Raw genomic sequence first — 26,411 nt, 5'->3', positions numbered from 1 at the left:
GACTTTTGCCCATCTGATAGGTGATAAATACTATCTCAGTGTAGTTTTATTTTACATTACTCTTTCCATGAAGTAGATTGAGTATGTTTTCAAGCTTTTAAGGGAAAATCTATCTATATTAGCTTTTCCCTGATATGACTCGGATGTCTTTACAAGAGTTCCTGTTCTGTGTCTGGACCCTATCGGGAGGTAGTTATCTCACGAGTACTGTTGTGCCATTGTCCCGCATAATAAGTCCCTTGCATTGTGACCCCCAGCCAACTGATAGCTCAATCTTTGTCTCTTTCAACTATCATGTGAGTGTTTCATTGTTACCTCCTCCTTGAAGCCTCCCCAGCTTCCCTCACTTAGGTCCCCACTGAGCTCCTATAGTGCTATGAAATGGTAGTGTAATTATTATAGTGCAGGACTACGAGCTCACTGAGGACAGGGGCTCTGACTGTTATCCCCAAATCTCAGAACCTTGTCCTAGTGCCCCGGAAGCCCCTGTTAGATGAATGAGTGAATGGTCCCCCACTGCCCTCACTGTTCTTCTTTCCCTATGATCCAGTTTCCTCCTGTCCTCAAAGCCCTGAGCAGGGTCTCTCTGAGCTGCGATGTCTGGTCCCAAGCACTGCTCCCTATGCTGGATTCAGGAGCCCCTGGGCATATGCACAGGTGACGCTACAGTCGGCCTCTTGTTGGTCTCTCTCTTGCTGGGGCTGACTCACTAGCTTAGCGTGCTCAGCCATGGACATGCCACACGCTGGTGAATCATCAATAGTTCTGAGTGTTTTACAGATCATCCATTTCTCATTTGAGCAGTTTGAAAGTCATTCTTCTAAATATACCACTTCAGTTTCCATGTATTCTGCGCTCTCCCCGTCCCTGCCAACCCCTGCTGTAGCAGTCTTTTGGTGCTTTTGCTGTCTGTCTGTCTGTCTGTTTGCCCCCCGTAGCAGACTGTGAGCACCTCGAGGGCAAGGTCCACTGACTTTTTTCAGCATCCAGAGGGTCCAGTACACGACAAGCATGAGACAAGATGATGCCCCCTGCAGAGAAGGCCAATCTCCGAGCCGTGCACGAGGGCTGAACAGGAAAATCAAGCAATTCATCCAGAAGGATGGACTGGGCAGCAACCCGTGGCATCAGCAGAGGGCACTCCCACTGAAGCCTCCTAGGGAGAGGACGGGTTAGGGAATGTGTTGGATCGCTAGTGAATACTAGCCAAGTCTGGCTGCCAGAGCATCCCAAAGACTGCCACAGGGCTTGAGGTGGGCACTGGCTAGCCATCAACATGGTTCTTGCAGGATCAATTAAGTCCTCCACTAGAATAGGTTTTGCTTGTATGTTTGCGTTGTCTTTCATGGCATGACTGAGGGTCGGTCTCTGGTTTTGCGGGACACAGGGTGGTATTGGCATTTCCACAGGGGCAGGAGATGGCTTCCTGGGGACCTAGCAAAAGGTGACAGCACTCACTCTCCCTGGAAAGCTGGGCTGTAGCCACAGTGGTTCCTTTCTTTGAACCAAGAAGCGGTTAGACAGATGGTCTTAGCAGAATGGTCAGCTGTCCTGAAGAGTCAGGCTGGGACACCGGTGAAGTCCCTGCTGAAAGTCCTGGTCTGTTCCTTGAGGACAGGCTGGCCGTGGCCCTCCAGGCACCTCGCCCTCCCTGCCAGCTCCTCTGGGCTGGGACAGATGAAGATTCCCTGCAATAGAGGCTCTTCTGTTGCAACTGTCACCCAGGCTTACTTTTCAAAAGAAGCTGGGGCATCAGCAATGCCAAGTGCAAGGTCAGCCCAGCAGGAGAAGGGAACTGTGATTTGTTGAGAGCCTAGATATCAGGTTTTCTAGGGGAGATCTGTATCTGTATCTATATCTATATCTATGTATCTGTATCTATATATCTCATCTCTATGTGTATCTTTGCTAATCTGATATACAAATATATGTAAGGATATATAAAATATATATATGTTATTCAATTCTTACATTACTACAAAATAATACTAAGTCCATTTTACACACGAGGAAATTGGGGCTTAAAGGATTAAAGTACCTTGCCCAAGGTCACCCAGGTCATGAATATCCGTACTGTGCTTTGAACCTAGGAGGATTTTGTCCCAAAGTTCTTGCTCTTTCCCCCTCTTCCACACTAGAGATGACAATTTGGCAGGGATGACGCTATGAAAATCAGAAGTGTGCATTCTTCAGGAATGTGGCGATTCCACAGTGTCTCGTATGGATACATAACAGCAGCCACTTGGATCATGTAATGACTCCAGATATGCTGGAGAAATAGCCGGAAATATGCATGATACAGGGGAAAACAAGTGAGAAGAGGAACCCGTGTGGGACCCTGTGAGTAGACGGGATGTTTCCTTAATCACGGCAGGCCCTCACTTTTTTGGACTAGCCAGAGGGGAGGGAGGAGGCCAGGAGCCAGTAGAGAAAATACTAGTCATTATTCAAAAAAGAAGTGAGGGATGAAGGAGGAAAGGCAGGTAGGAAGCAGTTTTAATAATTTTCAAGAATGCCTTCTAATCTGAGTCGTGTGGCGGAAAGAGCCTAGACTTATTTTGGCCAAGTCCCTGAGCCCCAACCTCCTTATTTCTGAAATGGGGTCATAATATTTAATTTGTTGTGAGGAGTAGGGATAATGAGCTTAAAATAGCCCCCAGTGGATGCGCCGTAACATCGCGTGTGTTATCATTAACTTCTCATACGGTGAACTAGTTCTTGCCCGCCGCGCCCTAAGGATGGGAAGGGATCATTTGCAGTGACTGGTTCTGAGCAGGTGGTATTCTAAAGAGTCAGATGTGCCTCATCCACTCCCCACGGCTCTGGGTGCCACTTCATTTAGCACTTCCTCTTTCACAGGCCAGGACTGCTATGTAGGAATTGCTATGGTTCTTAATTTATAGTTCTAAGAATGTGTGGCTTTTAAGTCCAGCATCTTTGGTTTATTTGTTCTGTGGTGCTTGGAATCCTGCAACTGTGGCCCCATGGGATGGTCCAGAGCAGAGAAGATCCACGCAGAGGCAGGGAGCAAATCCAGAATCAGAGAGGGGACAGATTCTGGATCTGTTGGAGGACAGATTTCACTGGCTTGACAAAACACTGAGGGAACAATACAAACAGTAGACCAAGGATCAAACCCCAGGCTCTGCGTGTGAGGATATCTGTATGAAATGCGCCATGAGGGGCTTGCCTGGGCCAGCTGCCATGAAGTTGACAGGTGGAATGCTGGCCTTTGCAGTACAGGCGGTCTTGTGAGTTTCCTTCAGACAGGTGATTAGCGATCGAGAGCACCTGTGTGTATGTGTTTCATGCATATTAAACAATGTTCTGGAAAGTCATTCATGCTTTACCCTGCCTGTGTACTCCTCCCACCTTCCCCCTCTGACCAGGGCTCCAGGGTGAGCATTCTGAACCCCACGCCTGTCCAGATCATGCTTCCTTGCGTGGAGCCCTTCAATGGTTGCTTGTTGCCAACAGAAAAATAAAGCAAACACCAGACATTAACAAGGCCCCAAGACCTGGCCTCTGCCTACCTCTCTGGTCCCACTTTCTAGCTTTCCTCCTGCAATTTGGGCACTTGTAACACTGGCTTTCTGCCTAGAGTGACCGCCCTGCCCTCTCCCCTGCCACCCACTGCCTGCCTTTTTCCTGGTTGGCTCTTACCCATCCTGAACAATACACTCAGACTTCACCTCCTCCAAGAGCCTTCCCTCACCGCTGTTGCTCCAGGTTCTGAAGCTCTGGAGGAGAACTGCCTGCGATCACATTCTGGCTCTGCTCCTGACTCACTCTGGGATCCTTGGCAACTTGCCTTTCCCTTCCAGGCCTTCCATTCCTCATGTGCAAAATGGGAAGATTCATGGTACATTTATCATAGGTTGTTCTGGGGCTTAAGTGAGTTAAACCCATAAAGGTTTTAGAACAGTGCCTGGTACCCAGGAGACCCTCAGTAAATGTCAGGGCTCATAATCATTGGAGCACCAGATTACAGGTGTCTGCTTGAGCCACTGAGTGCCCCAAAGACAATAATCTTGGAACATTCATTTTCGTGTCCCTCTCCCCAGCCCAGAACCAAATGATACGGGTGTCCGCGGAATGTTTGCTGAAGTGACTGCAACGTGAAGTCGAGGCATGATTTGCCCAGATCACTGGTCCCTCCAAGGCCAGCCCAAGTCAGAGCCTCACAGGCAGTCGGCCACTGAGAGCGTAAATGAGAGGGCCCTCTGTTGGAGGGGTGACCCCTGTCCAGGAGAGGCAGGCCTGGGGTGGGGAGGCCGGGCAGCTCCATGGGCAGTGTTGAGTGGGGACGGATGGGAGGTGGTAGGAAACCTCTGTTCTGGTCACTCCCTCCTTGGGAAACCTTCACAGCCTCTGGGGCCTCATGGGGCTGTCCTGTGCCCCTGGAGACAGAGGGTGGGCCGCCCTCACTCCCAGAGAGGAGGCCAAGGGGCTGCCTGCTGTCACTGGGGTCCGCTATGATGGAGCGGGGGCTGTGATGATGTTTACACTCTTCTTCGCTCAGGACCCCGAGGCCTGATGTGGGCAGGCGCTCCTCGGTCCAGGTGAGGCCAGATCTATCCCTGCCCATCGTGGGCGGGGAGGTGTTCAATGAGGACAGTCAGCCACATCCTGCCCCCCTCAGGAGGAGCTTTTCTCAAAATGCAGCTTGGATTCCCTTGGATCACTTGAAGAGTTTTATTTTGTGTGGATGACAAAATCGTGAATCTGTTCATATTCCCTTTGGCAGCCAGACATTGCCTGGAGCCCAATCTGGGCCTCGACTTAACAACATAAGACCCAGTGACCTCTGCATCTGCTTTCTAATTCCACCCACCCCGGGGTGACCTTCCTTTGTAATTAGTAGTTTCCATGGTCCAAACTTTTAATCCTACTTTTCTGTATTTCTGAAAGTTATGCTTGCATGCTCCTTCAGTTCCTTTGGGCAAATAAACAACAAAGCAACCCACCAACCCAGGAAACAATGAAACATAACAACTCCCTCCAGGTAGACATTGAACGTGTGCCTGCTTTTGTGCACTAAACTGATCACACTCGAGGGCTTCATCTAGGAATTTCAGGAGATGGCGCAGAGTCTGTTGTGCGGTCACGGTCCCGAATCTCCCTGCTGTGGCAGCACATTTGCCATGGTACCAGCTCGGTGTGACGTGGCAGGAAATGACTCCGCTTCCAGGATTGCACTGGTGTTTAGCAGCTTCTGCCTCACAAAACACTGTCTTACCGGGGGCGATGCTGGCTCCTTCCTTACCTTTATTCCTTGGCCCAGGCTTTCCAGGGAATTGATATCCAGCCCTTCCTTGCAGGCCTGCAGGCAGGAAATCACCTTCTGACTGTCCATTTTGCCAGGGCGGATGGTGAGACTGGCCAGGCTGCCGTGGAAGAATTGAGCAAAGCGCGGCTTGGTGACTTCTCCTCCTAAAAGAGAAAGAAGCATCGTTATTTGCCCTGCGGACATTGGGTAGGAAACGTCGCTTCAAGGCGGCATCTGGCTGGGGAGCCGAGAACACAGTGGCTGCATCCCCTAAACCCGAGCTTTTCCTTCCAAGTGGTGAGCGCAGAGTTGTGAAGCCCGAGTCTCAAGAAGATGTTATTGGCTCCCAAGACCTTGGCATTCCTCCAGGTGCACCTATTTAGGAATGTGGAATTCCTGAATTCAAAACATTTACTTTCAGAGGCACTGGGATGTCTTAAAAGACAGGAAGGGCCTACAGAGTAAAAGTAGGAGAGGGAGGATCTACCAGTGATGAAAGACGTGCTGTGTGCCAGGCTGTCGGCTGGGGACTTCCCCTGAGCGAGCCTGCAAAGAAAGGATCATTGTTTCCAACTGACAGATGAAGAACCCCGGGACACAGAAAGGTTGAGGGACTTGCCCCAGGACACACAGCTAAATGCTGGAGCTGGTACTCTAGTGGTGTGTGTGACTGCAGAGCTGGCATTTGCTCTCCTGTATTCATTCCACAGAGAGGCTGGCATGCGATTGAGGGGTCCTAGAAGCCCCGGGTCCCTGGGTTCTGACTCTCTCACAGTGAGTTGATTTCACATCTGCTCAGATCCAGGTTCTCTGGCATATAAGGGCTTCCTTGATTCTGTTCTACCTCTGACCTTCTTCTCGTCACCTAAGAGTTTTTTACTGTTCCCTCTACTGGTTGTGCTGAGTCCTGTCTGAGCCCAGGCTGGCTCTTCTGCGTGTGAAATTGTTCAACGCGGCTTGTGTTGCAAAGGCAGCCTGGAAGCCACCTCTTGACATTTTTCTCCCTTGTTTCCTTAAAATAAAAGCCCCACCAAGGTCCATTGGAAGCCTCACCTCCTCCACGAGGCCCTCCCCACTGAATTCACTGAGCACAGACCCCTTCCATCCCTACGCAGCTTATGTCAATGATCTTAGTCTTGATCTTGCACTTCTGTTTGTTCAGAGAGGTAGCTGCATGTACAGGAAAGATGGATCTGGGTGGAAATCCAGCTTTGCTAATTCCCTGAGGAGCTTCTATTGCCTCTCTGAGCCTCCACTTGCTTGTAGGGGACACTGCTGGGTTTTGCCTCCTGGTTCTCCTGCGCTGTCTCAACAGTGGCCCCCATCCGTGTGCTCCATGAGAAACCTCCCCGTGAACAGCTCTCCCCAGCATCTGGAGGGCAGGTTCCTGGAAGGTTCTGCCAGAGTAATACCACAGCGATTTCTCTGCCCTGCAGTGAACCACGCTGTGTCAGCCAAGTCTGGACCTCTGCCTGGGTGGCAGAGGGCTCTCCACAGGGTGCTGTTTCTCAGCCCTAGGGAGGGTGGGTGTCCTGATAACTGCATTCCTATAGTCTTCAGAGTTCTCTCTACTTAGCAGCTAATGCTTCATTATTCTAATACGCTGTTATAGTTAATAATTTTTTATATTTCCTTGTTGAAATTACTGTGTGGTTTCTCTCTCCTGACTTGGTCCAGACTGATACACCCTCTAGGTTTGCACACATATATTTGCTCACACCCGTTCCTCTCACACTGAGATACCACCTCCAGACTGCTCAGATCAGGCAGATCCCACTGGTTCTTCAAGGCCCCTTAAGCGCCCTGCCTACCTTGCCCTCTCCCTGCTCTGAGCCTGGAACACAATAGTTCATTTTAATGCACCCTCACAGCTCAGCGTTGTTAGTTAATGTATGTGTGCTTTATGTCTTCAATAGCCTATAAGGGGTGGTTCTTGACTTCGGCTACACATTTTAATCACCTGGGGATATTTAAACAGATAAACTGACCCTGGTGAGGGGTCCCACCCCCAGAGATTGTGACCTAACTGGTGTGGGGAGTTTTTTTAAAAAATTGAAGTATAGTTGATTTACAACGTTGTGTTAGTTTCAGTTATATGGCACAGGTTCTTTTCCCCTATAAGTTATTACAAAATACTGAATATAGTATAGTTCCCTATGCTATACAGTAGGTCCTTGTCGGTTATCTATTTTCTATATAGTAGTATGCATATGTTAATCCCAACCTTCTATTTATCCCTCAACCCTGCTCTTTCCCCTTTGGTAACCATAAGTTTGCTTTCTATGTCTGTGAATCTCTTTCTGTTTTGTAAATAAGTTCATTTGTATCTATTTTTTTTTTAGATTCCACACATAAGTGATTTTATAATATTTGTCTTTCTCTGTCTGACTTACTTCACTTAGTATGATCATCTCTAGGTCCACTCATGTTCCTGCAAAATGGCATTATTTCATTCTTTTTGATGGCTGAGTAATATTCCACTCTGTATATATACCACATCTTCTCTATCCATTCCTCTGTCTATCTCTTTCGGGTGAATCAAACATGAAGTCAAGGTTAAGGACCATTGGGCTATACACTTCTTGAGGCCAGGCTTCTGCATACTACTTGAGTCAGCTCTCTCCTTTATGCCATCCACAGGCTTACTCTTGCCCCTCTCTATACGCTGCTAGAATTTATTGTTTAAGTCTGTCTCCTGGATGGCAGGGAATACTCATGCAGGATTCATTGTAATGAGGACAATACTGAACAGGTATTAGGGCCTGAGGGCTGCCTCAGGCACTTTGCACAAGTTGGCTCATTTATCCCTCTCAATAACATGGGCCCCTGTCCCTGTGTCATCAAGCATCTTGCACCCTGCCTGGCACACAGCAGATACTTCATAATTGTTTGCTGAATTGAAGAAGATGGTCTAGCAGAGCAGTAGACCTGTGGTGTCTCTCCAGCATCCATCTCACTCCTGTCCTCTTGCAATGGCAGCCCTGAGGTTTGGGGGGTTTACTTGAGTTCCAGGGATGGACTCTGTTTAGTCAAAGGTAATCAGGTTATTCCGTCTCCATTGCTCCAGGGACTGAATGAGGTATGTACTTGGGACCCCTCATACCAAGGTGAAGCCAATCAGCATCTGGCATCCAAAAAGCCATAGGAGTTGCTTTAGGGATAATCATAAGACCAAATTTAAGCCAGTGAGATGAGCAGAGAAATTGACTGGCAGCCTCTGGGAAAAGAGCTTCCATCTTCTCTCTAGAAAGTTTCTGGAACCTACTCTTGCTGTCTTTCCCTGGAGATCATTATGTGAAGATAGAAGGCTGAGAGCGGCTGCAGCCACCCTGCAAGCAGACCAGGGACAACCAAGGCAATTCCTGGAGGGGGCGGAGCCAGGAGAGTAGACCAGGCTGAGCGAACCCTGAGCAGACCTCCTCACTGCTTTACCACGGGGTGTCCTCAGCTCTGGCAGCCAATCATCCATCTTTACAGCTTAAGCTGCTTTAACTCAGACCGTTGTTACTTGACACCCGGAGCATCTTCACATTGGAAATGAAAGGAGAAGCCTCTATTGAAGTGATCAGTCCACAGATTTGGCTTTGAGGGATGACCTGAGGTGGCCATGGCTTTGGGTATGGGGGAGCCAATATGGGGTCTTTGGATTTAGACCCTCAAAGCCCTCATGGATAGGGCGCTCCTCACAGCCATTAGCATGTCCCTGCCCTAGTAAAGGGACACTTCTGTTGACCTGCAGGAAGAAGGGTGTGAGCCTGGGTCTGAGTGGTAGAGCTGCCACTCTCCAAGGCATCCAGGTGGTCATCCGTTCCCCGCCTTGTCCCCCACTTGGAGCAGCAGATCCAACAACAACTCTCAATTACTGGCATGAACTATGTGCCCAATGCTGTTGAATCTTCATCAAACTCTTGGGAGGTAGGTACTTATTCTTTTTATTTATTTATTTATTATTTTACATCTTTATTGAAGTATAATTGCTTTACAATGTTGTGTTAGTTTCTGCTGTATAACAAAGTGAATCAGCTCTATGTATACATGTATCCTCATATCCCCTCCCTCTTGCACCTCCCTTCCACCCTCCTATCCCACCCCTCTAGGTGGACACAGAGCACTGAGCTGATCTTCCTGTGCTATGCGGCTGCTTCCCACTAGCTATCTATTTTACATTTGGTAGCGTATATATGTCCATGCCACTCTCTCACTTTGTCCCAGCTTATCCTTCCCCCTCCCCGTATCCTCAAGCCCATTCTCTAGTAGGTCTGCGCCTTTATTCCCGTCTTGCCCCTAGGTTTTTCATGACCATTTTTTTGGTTTGTTTTTTAGATTCCATATATATGTGTTAGCATACAGTATTTGTTTTTCTCTTTCTGACTTACTTCACTCTGTATGACAGTCTCTAGGTCCATCCACCTCACTACAAATAACTCAATTTCATTTCTTTTTATGGCTGAGTAATAGTCCATTGTATATATGTGTCACATCTTCTTTATCCATTCATCCGATGATGGACACTTAAGTTGCTTCCATGTCCTGGCTATTGTAAATAGAGCTGCAGTGAACATTTTGGTACATGACTCTTTTTGAATTATGGTTTTCTCAGGGTATATGCCCAGTAGTGGGAATGCTGGGTCATATGGTAATTCTAATTTTAGTTTTTTAAGGAACCTCCATACTGTCCTCTATAGTGGCTGTATCAATTTACATTCCCACCAACAGTGCAAGAGGGTTCCCTTTTCTCCACACCCTCTCTAGCATTGATTGTTTGTAGACTTTTTGATGATGGCCATTCTGACCGGTGTGAGGTGATACGTCATTATGGTTTTTATTTGCATTTCTCTAATGATTAGTGATGTTGAGCATCCTTTCATGTGTTTGTTGGCAATCTGTATATCTTCTTTGGAGAAGTGTCTATTTAGGTCTTCTGCCCATTTTTAGATTGGGTTGTTTGTTTTTTTTCATATTGAGCTGCTTGTATATTTTGGAGATTAATCCTTTGTCAGTTGCTTCGTTTGCAAATATTTTCTCCCATTCTGAGGGTTGTCTTTTCGTCTTGTTTATGGTTTCCTTTGCTGTGCAAAAAGCTTTTAAGTTTTATTAGGTCCCATTTGTTTATTTTTGTTTTAATTCCCATTTGTCTAGGAGGTGGGTCAAAAAGTATCTTGCTGTGATTCATGTCATAGATTGTTCTGCCTATGTTTTCCTCTAAGAGTTTTATTGTATCTGGCTTTCCATTTAGGTCTTTAATCCATTTTGAGTTTATTTTTGTGTATGGTGTTAGGAAGTGTTCTAATTTCATTCTTTTACATGTAGCTGTCCAGTTTTCCCAGCACTACTTATTGAAGAGGCTGTCTTTTCTCCATTGTATATCCTTGCCTCCTTTGTCAAAGATAAGGTGACCATATGTGCGTGGGTTTATCTCTGGGCTTTCTATCCTGTTCCATTGATCTATATTTCTGTTTTTGTGCCAGTACCATGCTATCTTGATTACTGTAGCTTTGTATTATAATCTGAAGTTAGGGAGCCTGATTCCTCTGGTAGGTACTTATTCTATAGTTACAGAGGAAACTTGGGCTTCAGGAGAAAGTAGCCAAGGGCACATGAACAGGAATTGGTGAAATGTGGGCTCTAGAGAGTGAGTTCATCCATCTGTGCTCAGGACCAGCTGGGCATCCTAGTGGTACTGGGCAGCCCAGTCTAGAATGCGGCTGGGAGAGAGCCGCTGTGGTCTGCCATCCAGGGCACCTCAACTGCTCACTCAGCAGCTCCACCCTTAAAGACCACACTCTGTGACTCTCCTGGATGCCAAGACATCTTCCTACACAGTATTTTCGTTCAGCAAATATCCATATTTCCTATTTTTGACTCAAGAATCCCAGATCTGTGATGCACTCTGTTTATTAGTGATGCAGCTCCAGGAAAGAAATTCTATTAGCATTTTGCAATAGGAGGGCAGCAGAAATTGGAAATATATTTGCACTCAGAGGTGGTTGTGATGTAGGATTTTAAAAAAATAATGGATACATTGAAAAATCGCTTTCTATTTCATATCTAGGGTGTCTGCACACACCACATGGCTCCCCTGCTAACATTTAGACATACACATGCTTGTGAATTATTTTAAGAAAAGAAAATAACCTGATTTCTAATACAAAGAACCTTCTCTAAATATTTGCAAACACAATTTTGGATTCCTGAGGTTAGATCTGCACACATTTTTAAAGTGTTTTCTGTTTGCCTAGCCTTCTGTTTGATTCAGTTGATTATAAGATGGAATTGTGTTCCCTAGGAGCTCACATTTAGTTGGGAGAATAGACACTGGAAAAGTAAAATAAAAATATGAGTAAATTTCCAGTACAGCAGATGTTCTAAGGCAGTGCATGATTAATTTCCAAACACGTGATTTAGACAATGTGTCCAACAGATCAGAGGGGTAATAAAATAACATACATGGTTTAGTATTAGGTCCCTAAAACATGGCAAATTCTTTAATATACTAGTTTATTTAATGCTTAAGTGGCAGGATAGTACTTTTGAGATCATAGCCTCTCTTCTTTATTTTTTTCTGAAGCCACAATTTTTAATAAAAGAATTCCAAAATCAAACCTGGCCTTCTGGGCCATTATGAAGAAATATTCATCAAGTGAATAAGAATATGCCTCTCTTCTTCTGATTTCTCCCATCTTACCCTCCACTTAAATGCACCTCTGCCTTGTGATTGCTGCAGGGAGGGTTGTGACGGGAGAAGAGCAGAAGGGGCTTGAAGCTGAATCTCTTCGTCATTTTCATTTGTAGAATCCTAAACCTTTAGGAGGGTGGGGAAGATGTGGGTATCTTCAACATCTGGGGAAAAATAGAGGAAGAAAATCTGCCTTCCCCCAGTCTAGGAAATGATACCCCAGAGTGGCGGGTGGCAGGGAAGGGGTGGGGGGATAAGATGAAAGAGATGCAGAGTGAGGGCACCTGAGGCCCACCACCTGGGCTGAGCCCTGGAAGGGGTGTGTGATATTGGGAGGGAATGCCAGCCTGGCACATCTGGACAGATGGACCATGGATGGTTCCACAGAGAGCATGAGAAGCAGCAGAGGTATTTCTTTGCCCCTAAGTAAGGCAAGGGAATACAGAGAGCACTGATGGCCCTAAAGGACCATTAATGACTGAGGACTAAAGAGATGGGCACTATTTCAGTGGATACCTGCATGGAAAGATGACTGGAGGCCCCTTGACACCCTAGCACCTTATATAATACAGCCCCCTGAAATCAGCTGGCACCCTAAGGAAATGGGAGAATTCCAAATTTGTCAAGGTTAAATCTCCTCCACTTAGATAGAAGAGGGGCTTGAAATGAAACTAAGACGGATGTGGAAAAACTACATTTTTTGTGTGAATCCAGATTCTTACCTGCTAAACGTACAACTCCTTTTACAGATGATGTTTCAAAGCTAGGTAACTGGCCTAATGCCCTACGGGCAGAAGTTAGTGAAATTCTGATTCAAACTCAGGTCTTGCTTGCTCCCAAGCCTTTGACCTGCACGCCATACACTACATATGGCCGGGAGGGTTCAAGCAACATTTCTTGGAGGATGTCATAATTGGGGTGCTTCAGAAAGATGGGGGCAGGTTGGGACTGACACAAGGCTGGGGGAGAATGTCCAATTACACTGGGTTCTATAGACACTGAATGATTTCAGCAGCAACTCCCAATGATTTGTGTCAAGTTTGCCGGGAAACACAGTTGTCCTGAAAAATAATAGTATTTAGCAAGTGTGACTTAACGTCGCCTGTCTTATTCTGAGTCGGAGTTTGCATTGGGAATGAATTCCCCCTCAGCTTTCTTTCCACTGAGAGATGAGCCCATCAACTGTTCACGTAGCTTTAGAATCAGTCATGTTTACCTTCCTCTGAGTAAAAGATCTGTGTCGTGTGAACGTACTAAGTCTCTACGTAGCTTTAGAATCAGTCATGTTCACCTTCCTCTGAGTAAAAGATCTGTGTCGTGTGAACGTACTAAGTCTCTACGTAGCTTTAGAATCAGTCATGTTCACCTTCCTCTGAGTAAAAGATCTGTGTCGTGTGAACGTACTGTCTCTATGTAGCTTTAGAATCAGTCATGTTCACCTTCCTCTGAGTAAAAGATCTGTGTCGTGTGAATGTACTAAGTCTCTTCCCCTTGCAAAGTGTATGCGGATGCTGCTGGTCTTTTTTTTTTTTTTCTTTCCCTGCTGTTATTCCCACAGCTATTTAGTCTGAGAAACCCATGGAAAGTAGTGGGGGCCACATTCCCTCTTGCTTGAGTTGGAGGCTGCTCTGTGCATGGTTTGTTGATGGGGACACTCCTCAATGAACACAATTTCATGGATGGTTGCATATCAATTTTGAGCAATGCAAATGGTGAGACCATCTGAAATCTTGCTTTCTCTCATTTCCTCATTCAGTGATGGAGAAACACATGGAACGCAAAGATTAAGTGAAGTGTGTAATAGACCCCCATAAGCTGCGGCTTTTAAAACTGTCCATGCAACCCCGGGGGTTGAACTGTATTTGCAGGGACTTGTGGACAGGGACACTCTGCCATCCGGGCTGGCCATGACACATTCTCAGCAGGCTTTCTCGATCCTTTGATTTTTATGTCTCCCTCCCTCCAGCCTTTCCAGCAAACATTTACATGGCATGTTCTAAGTGAGTGAAACATATGACTTATGGGATGACCACAAAAGTCATTACTCTGGGGTTGGGGACCTAAGTTGATGGAGTTAGAAGGGCCCTCATATATCACCCAGGATGGCCCCTCCACTCTCCAGGACCACAGAGGCAAGACACAGTCCTCAAAGACTCAGAGCAGATAAGCAGCAGTAGTGAGGGTCTGGAATTCTCTTCTGATTCCAAACTCAACCCTCCCATTAAACCATAATGCCCGATGGGCCAGTGGTTATCTTTAGCCTCAGCTTGATTTTGTCTGATCTGTGGGAAAAATGCCCAGGGAGTTTGGGTAAATGGTTTGACCCCAGATTCCAGAATCCTCTGGTCTTCCTTACTTGGCTGTGAAACACCATCTGACTTTACATGTCCCTAGAAGCAGAGGTGGTGTAGCAGCATAATTAAGGGTGAGGGCTTTGGGTGGCACAGACCTGGGTGCAAATCCAGGCTCTAGGTGACCTTTCCCAAGGTCCTTATGTTCTCTGAGTCTTAGTTTCCTCATCTGCAAAATGGGGATGATAATTACAGCCACACCATAGGGTTGTTAAACAGAAGACAAGCCAGAGCTGAGCACAGTGCAGGAACTCAAAATTGGCTGCTAGTTCTGGTGACAGCAAGAACCAAGGGACTCTGAAATGAGATGATGTCATGTGAGTTTTCTGTCTCTTTCTTCAGTGGCCTTCTCTTGTTTTTATCTCCCCACTCTGGTGTGCCTCTCAGAGAAGTTAAAATGACACTGTTTTTACTCTAAGACCCCTGTCAAATTTTCTAGTTAATATAACTTTCAGAATAAGATTCAACGTTAAAATTGTAACAGTTATACTGTATTTCCACACATGAATGCCTGAATTTTAAAGCTGATTTCATCTGTGTTGTCTTTAAACCAATATACCCTCATGTCAAATGAACTCCAGGTCCTAGAATCATCTTTTCTTGGTTTTTTAATACAGACAATGCAAAGAGACACCCTGTTAGTCATCCCTGTGTGTCAGACCATGAACCATACGCCTTTGTCAGAACAAACTCAAAAATGGGGTATAATTCAATAAACATTAATTATTGACCTTCTCCAGGACATGAAGTAGGAGGAAAGAGAAGGGGAGGAGAATCTGTGAGAGCAGATAGTCCTTACTTTCTGCAAACTCATGCCCTAGTAGCGGGTGGAGATCTGCATTAATAACTCCAATGAGATGTTTCCCAAACAGTGCTCCAAGAACACTATTCCACAAAGAATGAGTTCCATAGTGGAATACGATCGAGAAACATAGGTTAAGTAATGTCAAACTGATTGGTTTCTTGGCGGGCTTTTGAGAGCTTTGAATAAGCAAATGTGCATTGTGACTCTTCAATGTGGTGCTGTGGGGATGGTTTATGCAGTTTCCCAAACTGGACCTTGGCCTCCTTGAGGAACCTGTGGGACCGAGCTTCATGAACCCTTCGGGAAATGCCACTTGGATGTAAAGTGGACTGTGCTAGCACGTGCCTCTTTCTCCCAGCAGCAGAGACCCCCAGGGATGCAGAATAATTTCAGCACAGACTTTATTAAGAGAATTTGTATTAAATTAGACCAAGCTTATTAAATGACGGCATGTATTCCAAGTCTCTGAGCTACTTTTAGTGTCTGGCAAAAAAAAAAAAAAAAAAAAATGACCTGAAAATGTACAGCAGATCTCAGGTCCACATGTGGCTCTAATTCCTCTTTGTCTGAGGAACAGATGCTATTGATTACTGCAACCCTCAGGGTTATTTCCGCCTTTTTATTCCTTTTTTGGCCATTCCTATTCTTTGCCTTGGCTCCTCCCCAAAGCCACAATAGGAGTTCTGTATCTGTCCCTTAACAGGTTCTAATTTTTAGAACCATCCCCTTCTTTATCTCCCACTGTTTTATTTGTTAAGTAGAGGGTAGGACTCAGCCAGACCAGGAGCTAGGGTAGAAAGCCCTCCTCATCCAAGGCCAGAGGGTTGCCACCGTCAGGAACGGGCAAAGCTAGACACTCTAGGAAGGTCCAGGTCCAGAGCACTGGAGGAGAGGCCCCAGCAGAGGCAGGGATGAGGTGGTCTCTGGGGACAGAGCCACAAGCAGAGAAGTCTGTGATGAGCTCCCCCAAGAGCAGATGAGGCTCAGGCAGAGGGCAGGGTGGTGCTTACTGGGGTGCATGTCTAGAACTATGTTTCTTCAAACATGTTCAGCTATTTCATTAACAGAACTCTTGCCCTGATATCATACAAAATGGGTAAAACAGAATTGCTCTGGTTGTCGTGTTGGGGGAGAGGTGCCCTGGGGTGTCACCTGCTGAGGCATCTCTCTGAAACCCCGGGGACTCCCTAAGGCTGTGTTCTGCCACATCAGCAGCCTTCCCGATTCACCCCCACGACAGCTGAGTTACAGGCCCTGGTTGGTTGGGCCCAGTGTAGAGGTCCAGGCACAAAGCAGATGTGATTATACAGTTTTTACCATATATGGATAGAACTTGAGTTTTTGCTGTTAAAAATGGATGAGTAGGGACTCTAAGGAAAAGGACAAATTAATTAGTCTTTTAAACAATCTTCTCCAATGGCGTGACCCAGAGAGAGACAGGGACCTGGTATTTGTCCAAAGGCAGCCGTTTCTGAGTCAGTACAGACTGATCTTGGCCAGGAGAGAGGGTCTGATTCCATCCCCAGAACACTGACACGGAGCACAGAGGTGATGGTCAGGTGGCATGCAGCGGCCACACAGAGGAAGGAGGACTTTCTTGAAAGGCGAGGTCCATCCTGACTTCAAAAGCCCTTCTCAAGAATTAAAATAGGCTGCCTGCTCTAGGCCGTACTGGCAACATTTCTTAAGTGTAAATGAAGTCTCAATTTTTTTTTTTTAATTACTGGAAAAAATACCAATGAAAATAAAGTTCCACCAATTACTTTGGCTTTCCAATTCACGAACAGGGCACAGTAGGCTAATTGGGGCTGCAGGACACCGCCCAGCCTCAGTGCTGGAGCCAGTTCCCGGGAGCAAGCAGCTGCTAGCACATTATTTTCTATCCTCATTGTTAAACCCCGACTGGAAATTTCACAAATGGGAACCAGTTCCCTTGCCAACCTCAAAAGTACTTGAAAAACTCCCCACGATTACAGACCCAAAGGGGTTTGTTCACACAGCGGGCTTATAGCGTGTATATAAGTGGACTTCGGAAGGTTTAGAAACATGCCGAGATAAAGGCTGCATTATAGGCCATCAATTTCACAGTGCCATGTCCTATTGAAAGACCTTTTGATGTCTCCTTCCAAGACAAAAACATGGCTCCAGGGAGCATGTAAATATTCATGAGAATCCAAGCTCTTGACAAGGCAAGATGGCGTCCTATGGTCTGGCTTCAACTCCTTATCTCAGCCTCCTCTCAACTCATTCCGGTCCATGCACGTTCCAGTGATAGGGCACCCTGGGCATGCTGACGTCAAGCTTCTCTGCCATGCTATATGCTGTTGCCATCTTTATCTTCCTAGCAAACTCTTTTTCATGCAATAAAGCCCAATTTTAAAGATTTTAAAGGATTTTTCTCCTATGCTGAAAATTCATCAATAGATTATCATTCCCCTCAGGGAAGATACTCAGATCTTCTCCATGCCCAGAAGCCTGGATGATAAGGTTCTCTCCTATACCATCAACCCCATCTTCCAGCACTTGTCTTCTGACTGACTCTTCTCCAGCCTCAGTGACCTCTTTTCTCACCTATAGATGGACCTGGGAGGGCAGGGTGTGTGTGTGTGTGAGCATTAGTCCTGGGGAAGGTGAGAAGGTCAGTGCATGCAAGGAGCCACAGGGAAGATGGAATCACAGAGGCCAGAGTGTACCAAGGTCTTGCAGACAATCTGCCATATTGGGTTTAGGTGCAAGGAGCAGAGAAGGAGGTGGAGGAGGCGACCAGCAGATGTTTTCAAATTTACACATTCATTCAACTGAAACATGCCAAGCACACTCCATGGACCCATCACCTAATCCTTGTAATAAGGAGAAGGTATTACTCTAGATTAAAAAAAAAATAGATGAGAAAGTAGGAGTTCAAGGAAGTTAGGGATTCTGCTGGGTCCACACAGCTAGTAAGTGGCAGGGCTGGAATTTGACTCAAACTCAAATTTTTTTATGACTCCTAAGCCTAAACTCTTTTTTCTTGTTCTGTAGAGGGTCAGTTGAAGGAGTATACAGCAAGAGATTAGCAAAGAGAATACAAAGTTTCTGTGGCATTTTGATTCCAGAGTTGTCAGATATCTCAGAAGGTAAAGGGTTTATAGCATTTGCATCAATACACATCAGTTCCTGCATTTTCCCAAACACATAATCACATCAACAAGATGACCAATCAGCAACAGTGGCAGCAAGCCACAGTGGAAGGAGAACAGGCTTTGAAGAGTTGAGGTTGGGCAAATCTGATGGGGTGACCTTGGGTAAGCTACCTCACCTCTCAGACCCTCAGTTTCTTTATCCAGAAGTGGGGACTTACTAGTGCTTTCTCACAGGACTGTAAACATCCATGTACATAAAGGGCCTCCTTGCAACAGTGGTTCTTAAAGTTTCCTCCAGGAAATGACATAAGGCACTTCCACTCACATTTAATTGGCCAAAGCAAGTCACATGGCCACACTTTACTCCAAGGAAGAGTGGTCCTAGCATCTATCTGGGAAGAGGACAGAAATACTCAAACACCCTAGTAACCGTTCTTTCTCCCACATTCTTTAAAACATTTTTAAAAATATTTACTTATTTATTTATTTATTTATTTATTTATTTATTTTGGCTGCATTGGGTCTTCACTGCTGCGTGCGGGCTTTCTCTAGTTGCAGTGAGCGAGGGCTACTCTTTGTTGTGGTGTGCGGGCTTCTCATTGCGGTGCCTTCTCTTGTTGTGGAGCACAGGCTCTAGGCACGTGGGCTTCAGTAGTTGTGGCTCACGGGCTCTACAGCCCAGGCTCAGTAGTTGTGGTGCACAGGCTTAGTTGCTCCACGGCATGTGGGATCTTCCTGGACTAGGGCTAGAACCCGTGTCCCCTGTTTTGGCAGGTGCATTCTTAACTATTTTGCCACCAGGGAAGTCCCTCTCACACATTCTTTTAAAATGAACATATACTTTGGTTTGAAAAGCATTTTTGTGGTATAGCTTTTAAATAAATTGTCATCAGGTATAATACTAGAGCTTCTATTTATGGAGTGACAATGTCGTCTTCAGATGTGGCCTAGGTGGATATGGAGGAAGGAATCAACTCCCAGACAATGGAGTCAAGGATCACAAAGAACATGTCCCACCCTAGGGGAGGGGCCCTTACAGCATCTGCCCAGAGCAATTTCAGAATTGCTGTGGACCAAAGACTGCTGTGTTTCTCTAACTATTCCTCTTACTTAGTGGAAATGTTTTTTGGTTATTCTGCTTCATTCCACTGTTGTATAGTGTGTGTGTGTGCGCGTGCGTGTTTGTGTGCGTGTGCGCATGTGGAGGGGGTGATGGCTGTGGTGGTAGCAAATACTTCTTCTTGTTAGCGTGTAGGCCTCCAGATCGAGTGGAGCCACATCTGGGCCAGATATAGAGCCTCCTATGCATCTCAACCCAATGAAAAGATCATCAGGAATCACTCAGAGAACCTGGACATTGAGCTTGGAGCCAGTAACAGGTGGGACTTAGAGGTTGTCTCATTTAGAGAAGGGTGGTTGTGTTTTTAATGTGGGAAGGGCAGTCAAACGAATATCGCTGACTAAGTGGACAGACCGTAGTGTTCATCAGTGTCGTTCATACAATATTTCCAGTTTTTCTTCCAGGCATATTGTAGATTTCACTTCCAGGCTTTGTTGGAGTTAGGTGTGGCCATATGACTTGCTTTGGCCAATAAAGTGTGAGTAAAAGTGATTGGTGTCACTTGTAGGCAGAAGCTTTAAGGGCTTGCGCACCATCCATCATGCTTTCTTTTTCTTCTTTCTCAGCGTGCAGCAGTGTGGCTGCTCTGTCTGCTTGGGAAAAGCAGAGAGGAACCCCCATTTTTCTGCAGTGAATATGAAGTGAGAATTATTTTAAGTAACTGAGAACTGGGGCTTGATTGTCACTGCAGCACAACTTAGCCTATTCTAACTGATCCAAAGAGATCATCTTAATTCTTTATAAAATCACTTTATTTTGGTGGGGCTGGTCTACCCAGTTGGCATGTAACTGGGAAAAAGTGGTTTCAACTGTCCTTGTTAGACTCGGGGGCAGGTTTCCATTGCAGGCTGGGGTGACAGGGATCCAGATGTGTTCCCTGAGGACCTCTAGGGAAGAGTAGTGGTAAGGTTCATGGTGAGGACATGACTGGGGCCCCCTTATCTTATGGGCAGCATCCAAGCTATGTTCCAAAATATCCACGGGCTGACTGGTGGTGCCCAGCTGGGGCACTGAGCTACACAAGAGGGCCATTGCTCTAGCACAGCTGTGTTCAGTGACTAATGATTCCTGTGCAACCTCTGAATCAGTGCCTTGCTATACTAATTAGTTTCATGGACTCTTGCCAGATGACACAGTCTTCCTTTCCTGTTATCCTGGGGAATTCTGCAATACTGAGGAAGCTCCTATCACGTTCTACTGAAATGTTTGAGAAGCTTTCTACTATCATGTGATGTACGTCAGACTTCAAGTAGGTGACTTCTGCTCAAAAACACACTCTCTCACTCAGGCATAAAAAAGAATGAAATAATGCCATTTGAAGCAACATGGATGGACTTAGAGATTATCACACGTGAAGTAAACCAGACAGAGAAAGACAAATATCATATGATTCGTTTATACGTGGAATCTAAAAAGGAAAGATACAAATGAACTTATATACAAAACAGAAATATACTCACAGATATAGAAAACAGACTTATGGTTACCAAAGGGGAAAGTGGGGAGACGGATAAATTAGGAGGTTGGGATTAACATATACACACTACTATATATAAAATAGATAAACAACAAGGACCTACTGTATAGCACAGGAAACTATACTCAGTAGTTTGTAATAACCTATAAGGGAAAATAATCTGAAAAAGAATATATATATACATATGTGTATATATATATATACACACACACATATATATATATATATATATATATATATATATACATATATATCTCTGAATCACTTTGCTGTACACCTGAAACTAACCCAACATTGTAAATCAACTATATTCCAATTAAAAAAAATATACTCTCTTCTGTTGCCTCATTCCTGCTTTGTTTCCTTCCTGGATTTTGTGTCTCTAGTGCTCCCAGGGCTGCACCATTTGCCTTTCTTGTCATCTTCTCTTGCATGGGGCTGCCCAGAACTCACGCTTAGTCCCAATGCAGGGGGGCCTATGTCTCCCCTAGAGGGAGCCAGCCCTCTGAAGGCTTACTTTTATACCATAACCCACGTTTCCCCTAAGCCCCCATGGCGAATGGTCAAGGTCACAGATCTTAATAACTTTCAAAAAATCCATCAACACGAGTTCGAGTCATCTCAAGGTGCTAATCTGCTTATTTGGGGAGCATTTTACTTCACCTCTGCTCTCCCATTGGTACTTCAAAACACCCCAGCTGCTAAGGGAGCAAAAACAAAGATGCCAACAAATCTGAGTGGGGAATAGAAAGGCTACCTGCACGCTCAGAGTGCTGGTTTTCCTGCTTCCAAAGAGGAGATTAGCCTGGGTGCAGGGACTGGAGGAGAGGCAGCAGCAGAGGAAATGAGGAGGGAGCAGAGACCTTCAAGCGAGAAGGCAACAAGGAGCCTCCATCCCTGGGGAGCAGGGAAGGGGCTCAGAGCTTAGCAGAACTTGAGAGTGGCCTCTCATGGCCTTGAACCTATGGACAATCCACCCACCCCCTCCGTCCCACATATTTGTGAGTTCCCGGAATAGAGGGTTGGGGTCTTGGACAGTTTGATTGGGAATAAAGAGAGATCCTTGGCTCCTGACCTGTGTAGCAATCAACAGAGCCAACTGGCGATTTTGTTATAAGATTACACATTCAGCCTTCTTCCTACACAGCCCCAGTTTGAAACCGGATAAGGTTCCAGAACAATAAAAAGCATTAGCAACTCAGAGGCAACCTAAAATTGCTCATGTTGACCTAAAATCAAAATCTGGTCTCAAGCCAAGTGCTTTATTATTATACAAGCTTAGTGCCTGGATTCATCCTTATTTTTATAAGTCCTGTTTTATTAGTAAGGGATAGAAAATTTTCCTGGCTGATTCTCATACCACTTGCTTTGCCCTTTTCTCTGTCAGTACCTTTCATGGACTGTACACAGATGGGCCAGGAAGAAGGTCTGGACTTAGGGTTACCTTGCCAACAAGCGCCGACCGTAAGTTGCATGGCTATGTGAGATGGATGAATGGGCCAATCGTTGGTCACCAGGTATGGTTCATACGTTGCTCCATCCATGTATAAGGTAACTACAGGAAACTCCACATTGATGACATAGTAATGCCATTCTTTGTCACAAATCTAGTGGAAAAAAAGAGAAGCAACACTTAAAATTGAATATGCAGTGAAACATCAAACAGACTGTTATTCTAATTATGAAAGAGGGAGAAGAGACCTTTAGATCAACAATGTTTATTGCAAAGAACTCAATGACCATAATGGTTGATATGCACTGAGGTTATAGAAACTCGCATCAAACGTGATGGGGCAAACCATGGAGTAGAGGCACCCCTGAGAAGCTAATCATCAGGCAAACATTTGGCTATGGGCAGAGTATCTTGGTCACATAATTACCAGCTCTCTAGGCTGGCAAGTTCTTGGTGGACAGGTGGAGGTGTCCGCTTAAATTTGCTCTGTATGAAATTTTTCTTAGTTCTTCAATAGAGAAAGAGTAAAATTGAAATTGTTTTTCTAAGCTCCGGGATGGATGGAGTTATAAAAAGAAAGATGCTAGATTGGAAGTAGAAATGAAGAAGAAGATAGAGAAGGGGCAGAGGAAGGGAAAGAGAAAGAAGAAAATAGAAGAGGAAAAAATGAGGAGTTAGAAAGGATCAAGGAGAAAGCAATGACCATGGGAAGAGGAAGAAGAATGAGTTTCAGAAGAATAGGAACCGCCCCCCCCAATTCCTTTGTCTCTATATTAAGGCTTGTCTGAGGAGTTGTTGTAGTCTCACCCTCCCTTCAACCCAAGCAAAATAAATTCTGAGACAGACAGTCTTCCCGAGAGGACTCAGTTTTATCCTTCCTTAGAGTCCCTGGAGAGCTAGAGAAGAACAACAAGTGGGTCCTCCTGGCTGGACTCAGTGCACAGCACTCTTGCACTCATGTCCCCTCACACCTTTTGCACCTATGATTTCTGGTCTTAGGCCTGGGAATGAAAACCTAACCTTAATGGGTGGGCAGAGACATTGAGGGCCAGGATAAAGTCACAATTCCTGGCCTCAAGATACTCAACTCCCACAGCATGATCCAAAATAGAAACCAATATGGCACGCCTTGGGAAAAGAGATAGGAAGCATAAAAGGTGACAAGGCTGGGGACGGGAGCCCCCTCCCTCCGATCCCCTAAGCAAGTGTCTTGGAAGTCGCATTAGGCTCTCTCTCCTCCCCACTCCCTCTCCCTCAAATCCCTCTGTACCCTGTGGAGTCCACCTCGGAAGTGTCTCTCATCTGCGTCCTCTTGCCTCCATTGCCCCTGCCGTCTGTGGCAGCGGAGACAGATGGGTCCTGCATGAAGGTGACCCCAAGTGAGGACATCAAAATCCTCCCTACACCCTGCTCTGGATTAAATGTGCTGTTTCTCATGAATAGATAACATGAAAAAGGATGCTAAATGATCTTTTCCCTTTCATTCTGGAATAAGATTTTTTCCCCTTAATGTTCTTTTTATACGGTTCTGTCTCATGTCTCAGAAAATTGCTCCTTTTGAAATCCATTAACCTGATAAAGCCTGATGAATATTTTAGGGGCCCTTGGAAGGTTAGCAGGAGGGGTCCAGGCAGATGTCTCCAAAATCCTGTTACACTTCACTGAGTGTACGGCTCAGTACCTGATACATCTCACTAGAGGTCCTAATTCTATTTACACCCACCTTCTGCTTGATGCCTGAGACCAGACACTGGGCTGGGTGCAGGGATCTTGGGGTGGGTCTCTGACCCAGGTGAGGCTGACCTAGGGGTGTAGGTGTGGCACAAAGGAAGCTCTGAAGACACAGTCTAGGGGTGATGAAAGAGTGGGGAACTAAGGAGAGTTCTGAATGAGGAAGCATCTAATCCAAGGAGACCCAATGCACGCTGGACTTGGGGTTTGCCATCACGGATGGCCAGTCAGAACATCCTGGGGATGGTCTCTGAGGCATCAGGAAACCTCTGACCAGTCCCAGGGTGGAGAGTGGACAGATGGCAGTGCCGTGACCCTGTCCACACCTCATGCCCTTTGAAATATAGGCAGAACATGAGAGCCAATCAGGCAGCACTGGGGGGGGGGGGTGTCCGCTGCCCAGGCCACCATCACCACTCTTCCAGTGGCCTCCCTCTCGGGCCTGGCTGCCATGTTGAATCCACGCACTCGCTGACTCTACGGCACTCCGCATCTGCCGAAGCTGGATGGAGGCTGGTCCTCTGGCCCGCTTTCTTTCACAACACTTACAGCATTTTTGTAGGACAATATAAAAAAATTCCAAGGAGGAAGCAAAATAAGTCCGTAGCTTAACAGGAGTAGCAACCCCTGTCAACGTTACAATCTTCTCCTAGGCATCCCCACATCCCCCAGCTTTTCTGAAATGTGCTCCATGAACAGCAGCCCTTGTGATGTCCCACCTAAAAACAGTGATGCTGAACACGAAGCCTTGGTTTTTGTTTTTGTTTTTTCATTTCCCATGTCATTAGCCTATCCAAGGTTCCCAGCAGCCTCAGCGTATACACCTGTAACAATTTTTCAACCTTTTCGGAAAACGGAACTTTTCTATTTATAGCATTCCTATAAGCATCCCATGAAACAACAGTTGGGAAAGGTCTATTTGGAACACACTGTACATACAACTTGAAAGTTTGCTTATCTCACTTAACATCAGCATTAAAATGCATTTACTATCTTCATTTTAGATGGCTGTATAATATGGATATACTACATTATACTATACTATATTTTATACTTCATTATTCCCTTATTCTCAGGTATTCATTGTGTACCAGCAATTATAAATGATACCACAATGAATTTCTTTTTGCATAAATATTTGTCTGCATTTCTGATTATATCCTTGGAAGAGATTCCTGGAATGAAATTACTGGATCAAACGTTGGAGGTATTTTTGAAGGCTCTCGACATACATCATCCAATTTTTTCCTGCAATAGTTTGTGCTTATTTATGCTCCTGCCACACAGTGTGAGACTGCTTGTGCATTGTACCTTTACCACATTGAGTATTTAAAAAAATAGAAAATCCTGGCAATTTGGAAGGGGAATACGTTTTATCTTATTTTAATATGGGTCACAAAAGATGGCAAGATTTATATTTTCCAAGGTCAGAAGGTAGGGCCTTCTGGGAGTGGGGAGCAGCCTGAGATGACCTAGAGGTAGTAAAGATTGGGAACTTCCCCAGTGAGCTCCTAACTCGGCATCCAAACAGAGGCTATCAGTCAGACTAGGCTTACTCCTGCAGACTTCTTGCACCAAGTAATCTATGAAGGCAGCTAAAGGAAACGCCTAATTAGGGCTTCATAAATGTGGATCTATGAAGAGAAAGAGACCCGCATTAACCCTCTGCAGGGACAAACTGTAACTGAAAAATGATCAAGCCAGGAGGCAGCAAAAATAACTGTGTCAAGGCAATGGCTCCACCATGAAAGGAGGAAATTAGGCAAAGTGACCTTTCCTGGGGGGAGAGAGGAACTTTCATTCCTGATTGTGCATGAACCCCTGGGGAACCTGGCCGGCACCAGGCATGTCCAATGCCGTCCCCAGAGACAATGCCCAAGCCCTCAGCTGGACCAAAGACACTTTACCCTCTGGAAACCTGCAGGTGTGTTCCCAGGGTGGCTGGTGGCAGCTGCTGTTTAGCTGGGGAGTGAATCAGAGACCGAGGCCCAGGGACAAATGCTGAGGAAGGGTGGATAGCAGGGACAATGCCAAGGAGGTCTGAGTTGGGAGCAGGCTGGTACTCCAGGGTTGAGTTGGAGACTGGGGAAGCCTCCCATGAGAGGGGAGGAGATCAGGCTGCCCACAAGCTGGTCCAAATGTCCTTGAAAGGGCCACACTGGAAGTTCTGAGTTGGTTTTCCTAGGAAGTCAGGTATTTTTGAATGCAGTTATTCGATGTGAGATACATTTACCTATGAACCAATGTGCGAGGGAATGTACTAAGGGCTGCTTGGGATGCAGCACTTATCAGATACGTGCTTTGCCTGCAAGATTTTCAATCTGGGGCAGGGCATGGTGGTGGTGGTTAGGTATCAAATACACAGAAGACTCAGATGCAATCGGAATTGAGATAAGTCTTACAGACA

General features: G+C 45.8%; 1 protein-coding gene across 1 annotated transcript in view; it reads right to left on the bottom strand.

Moving 5' to 3' along the window:
* Positions 1–26,411, bottom strand: part of CLSTN2 (calsyntenin 2) — a 643,531-nt gene that overhangs the window by 16,767 nt on the left and 600,353 nt on the right. Inside the window, exons 9-10 of the mRNA XM_057545313.1 lie at positions 22,265–22,427; positions 5,267–5,433 (exon numbers count right to left, since the gene is read on the bottom strand). Coding sequence (XP_057401296.1) covers positions 5,267–5,433; positions 22,265–22,427 — 330 coding nt within the window. The remainder of the gene's footprint in view (positions 1–5,266; positions 5,434–22,264; positions 22,428–26,411) is intronic.

The sequence above is a fragment of the Balaenoptera acutorostrata genome, chromosome 4, assembly GCF_949987535.1.
Source record: "Balaenoptera acutorostrata chromosome 4, mBalAcu1.1, whole genome shotgun sequence".
NCBI classification, from domain to species: Eukaryota; Metazoa; Chordata; class Mammalia; order Artiodactyla; family Balaenopteridae; genus Balaenoptera; species Balaenoptera acutorostrata.
This window is presented reverse-complemented; position numbering and strand designations above follow the sequence as displayed.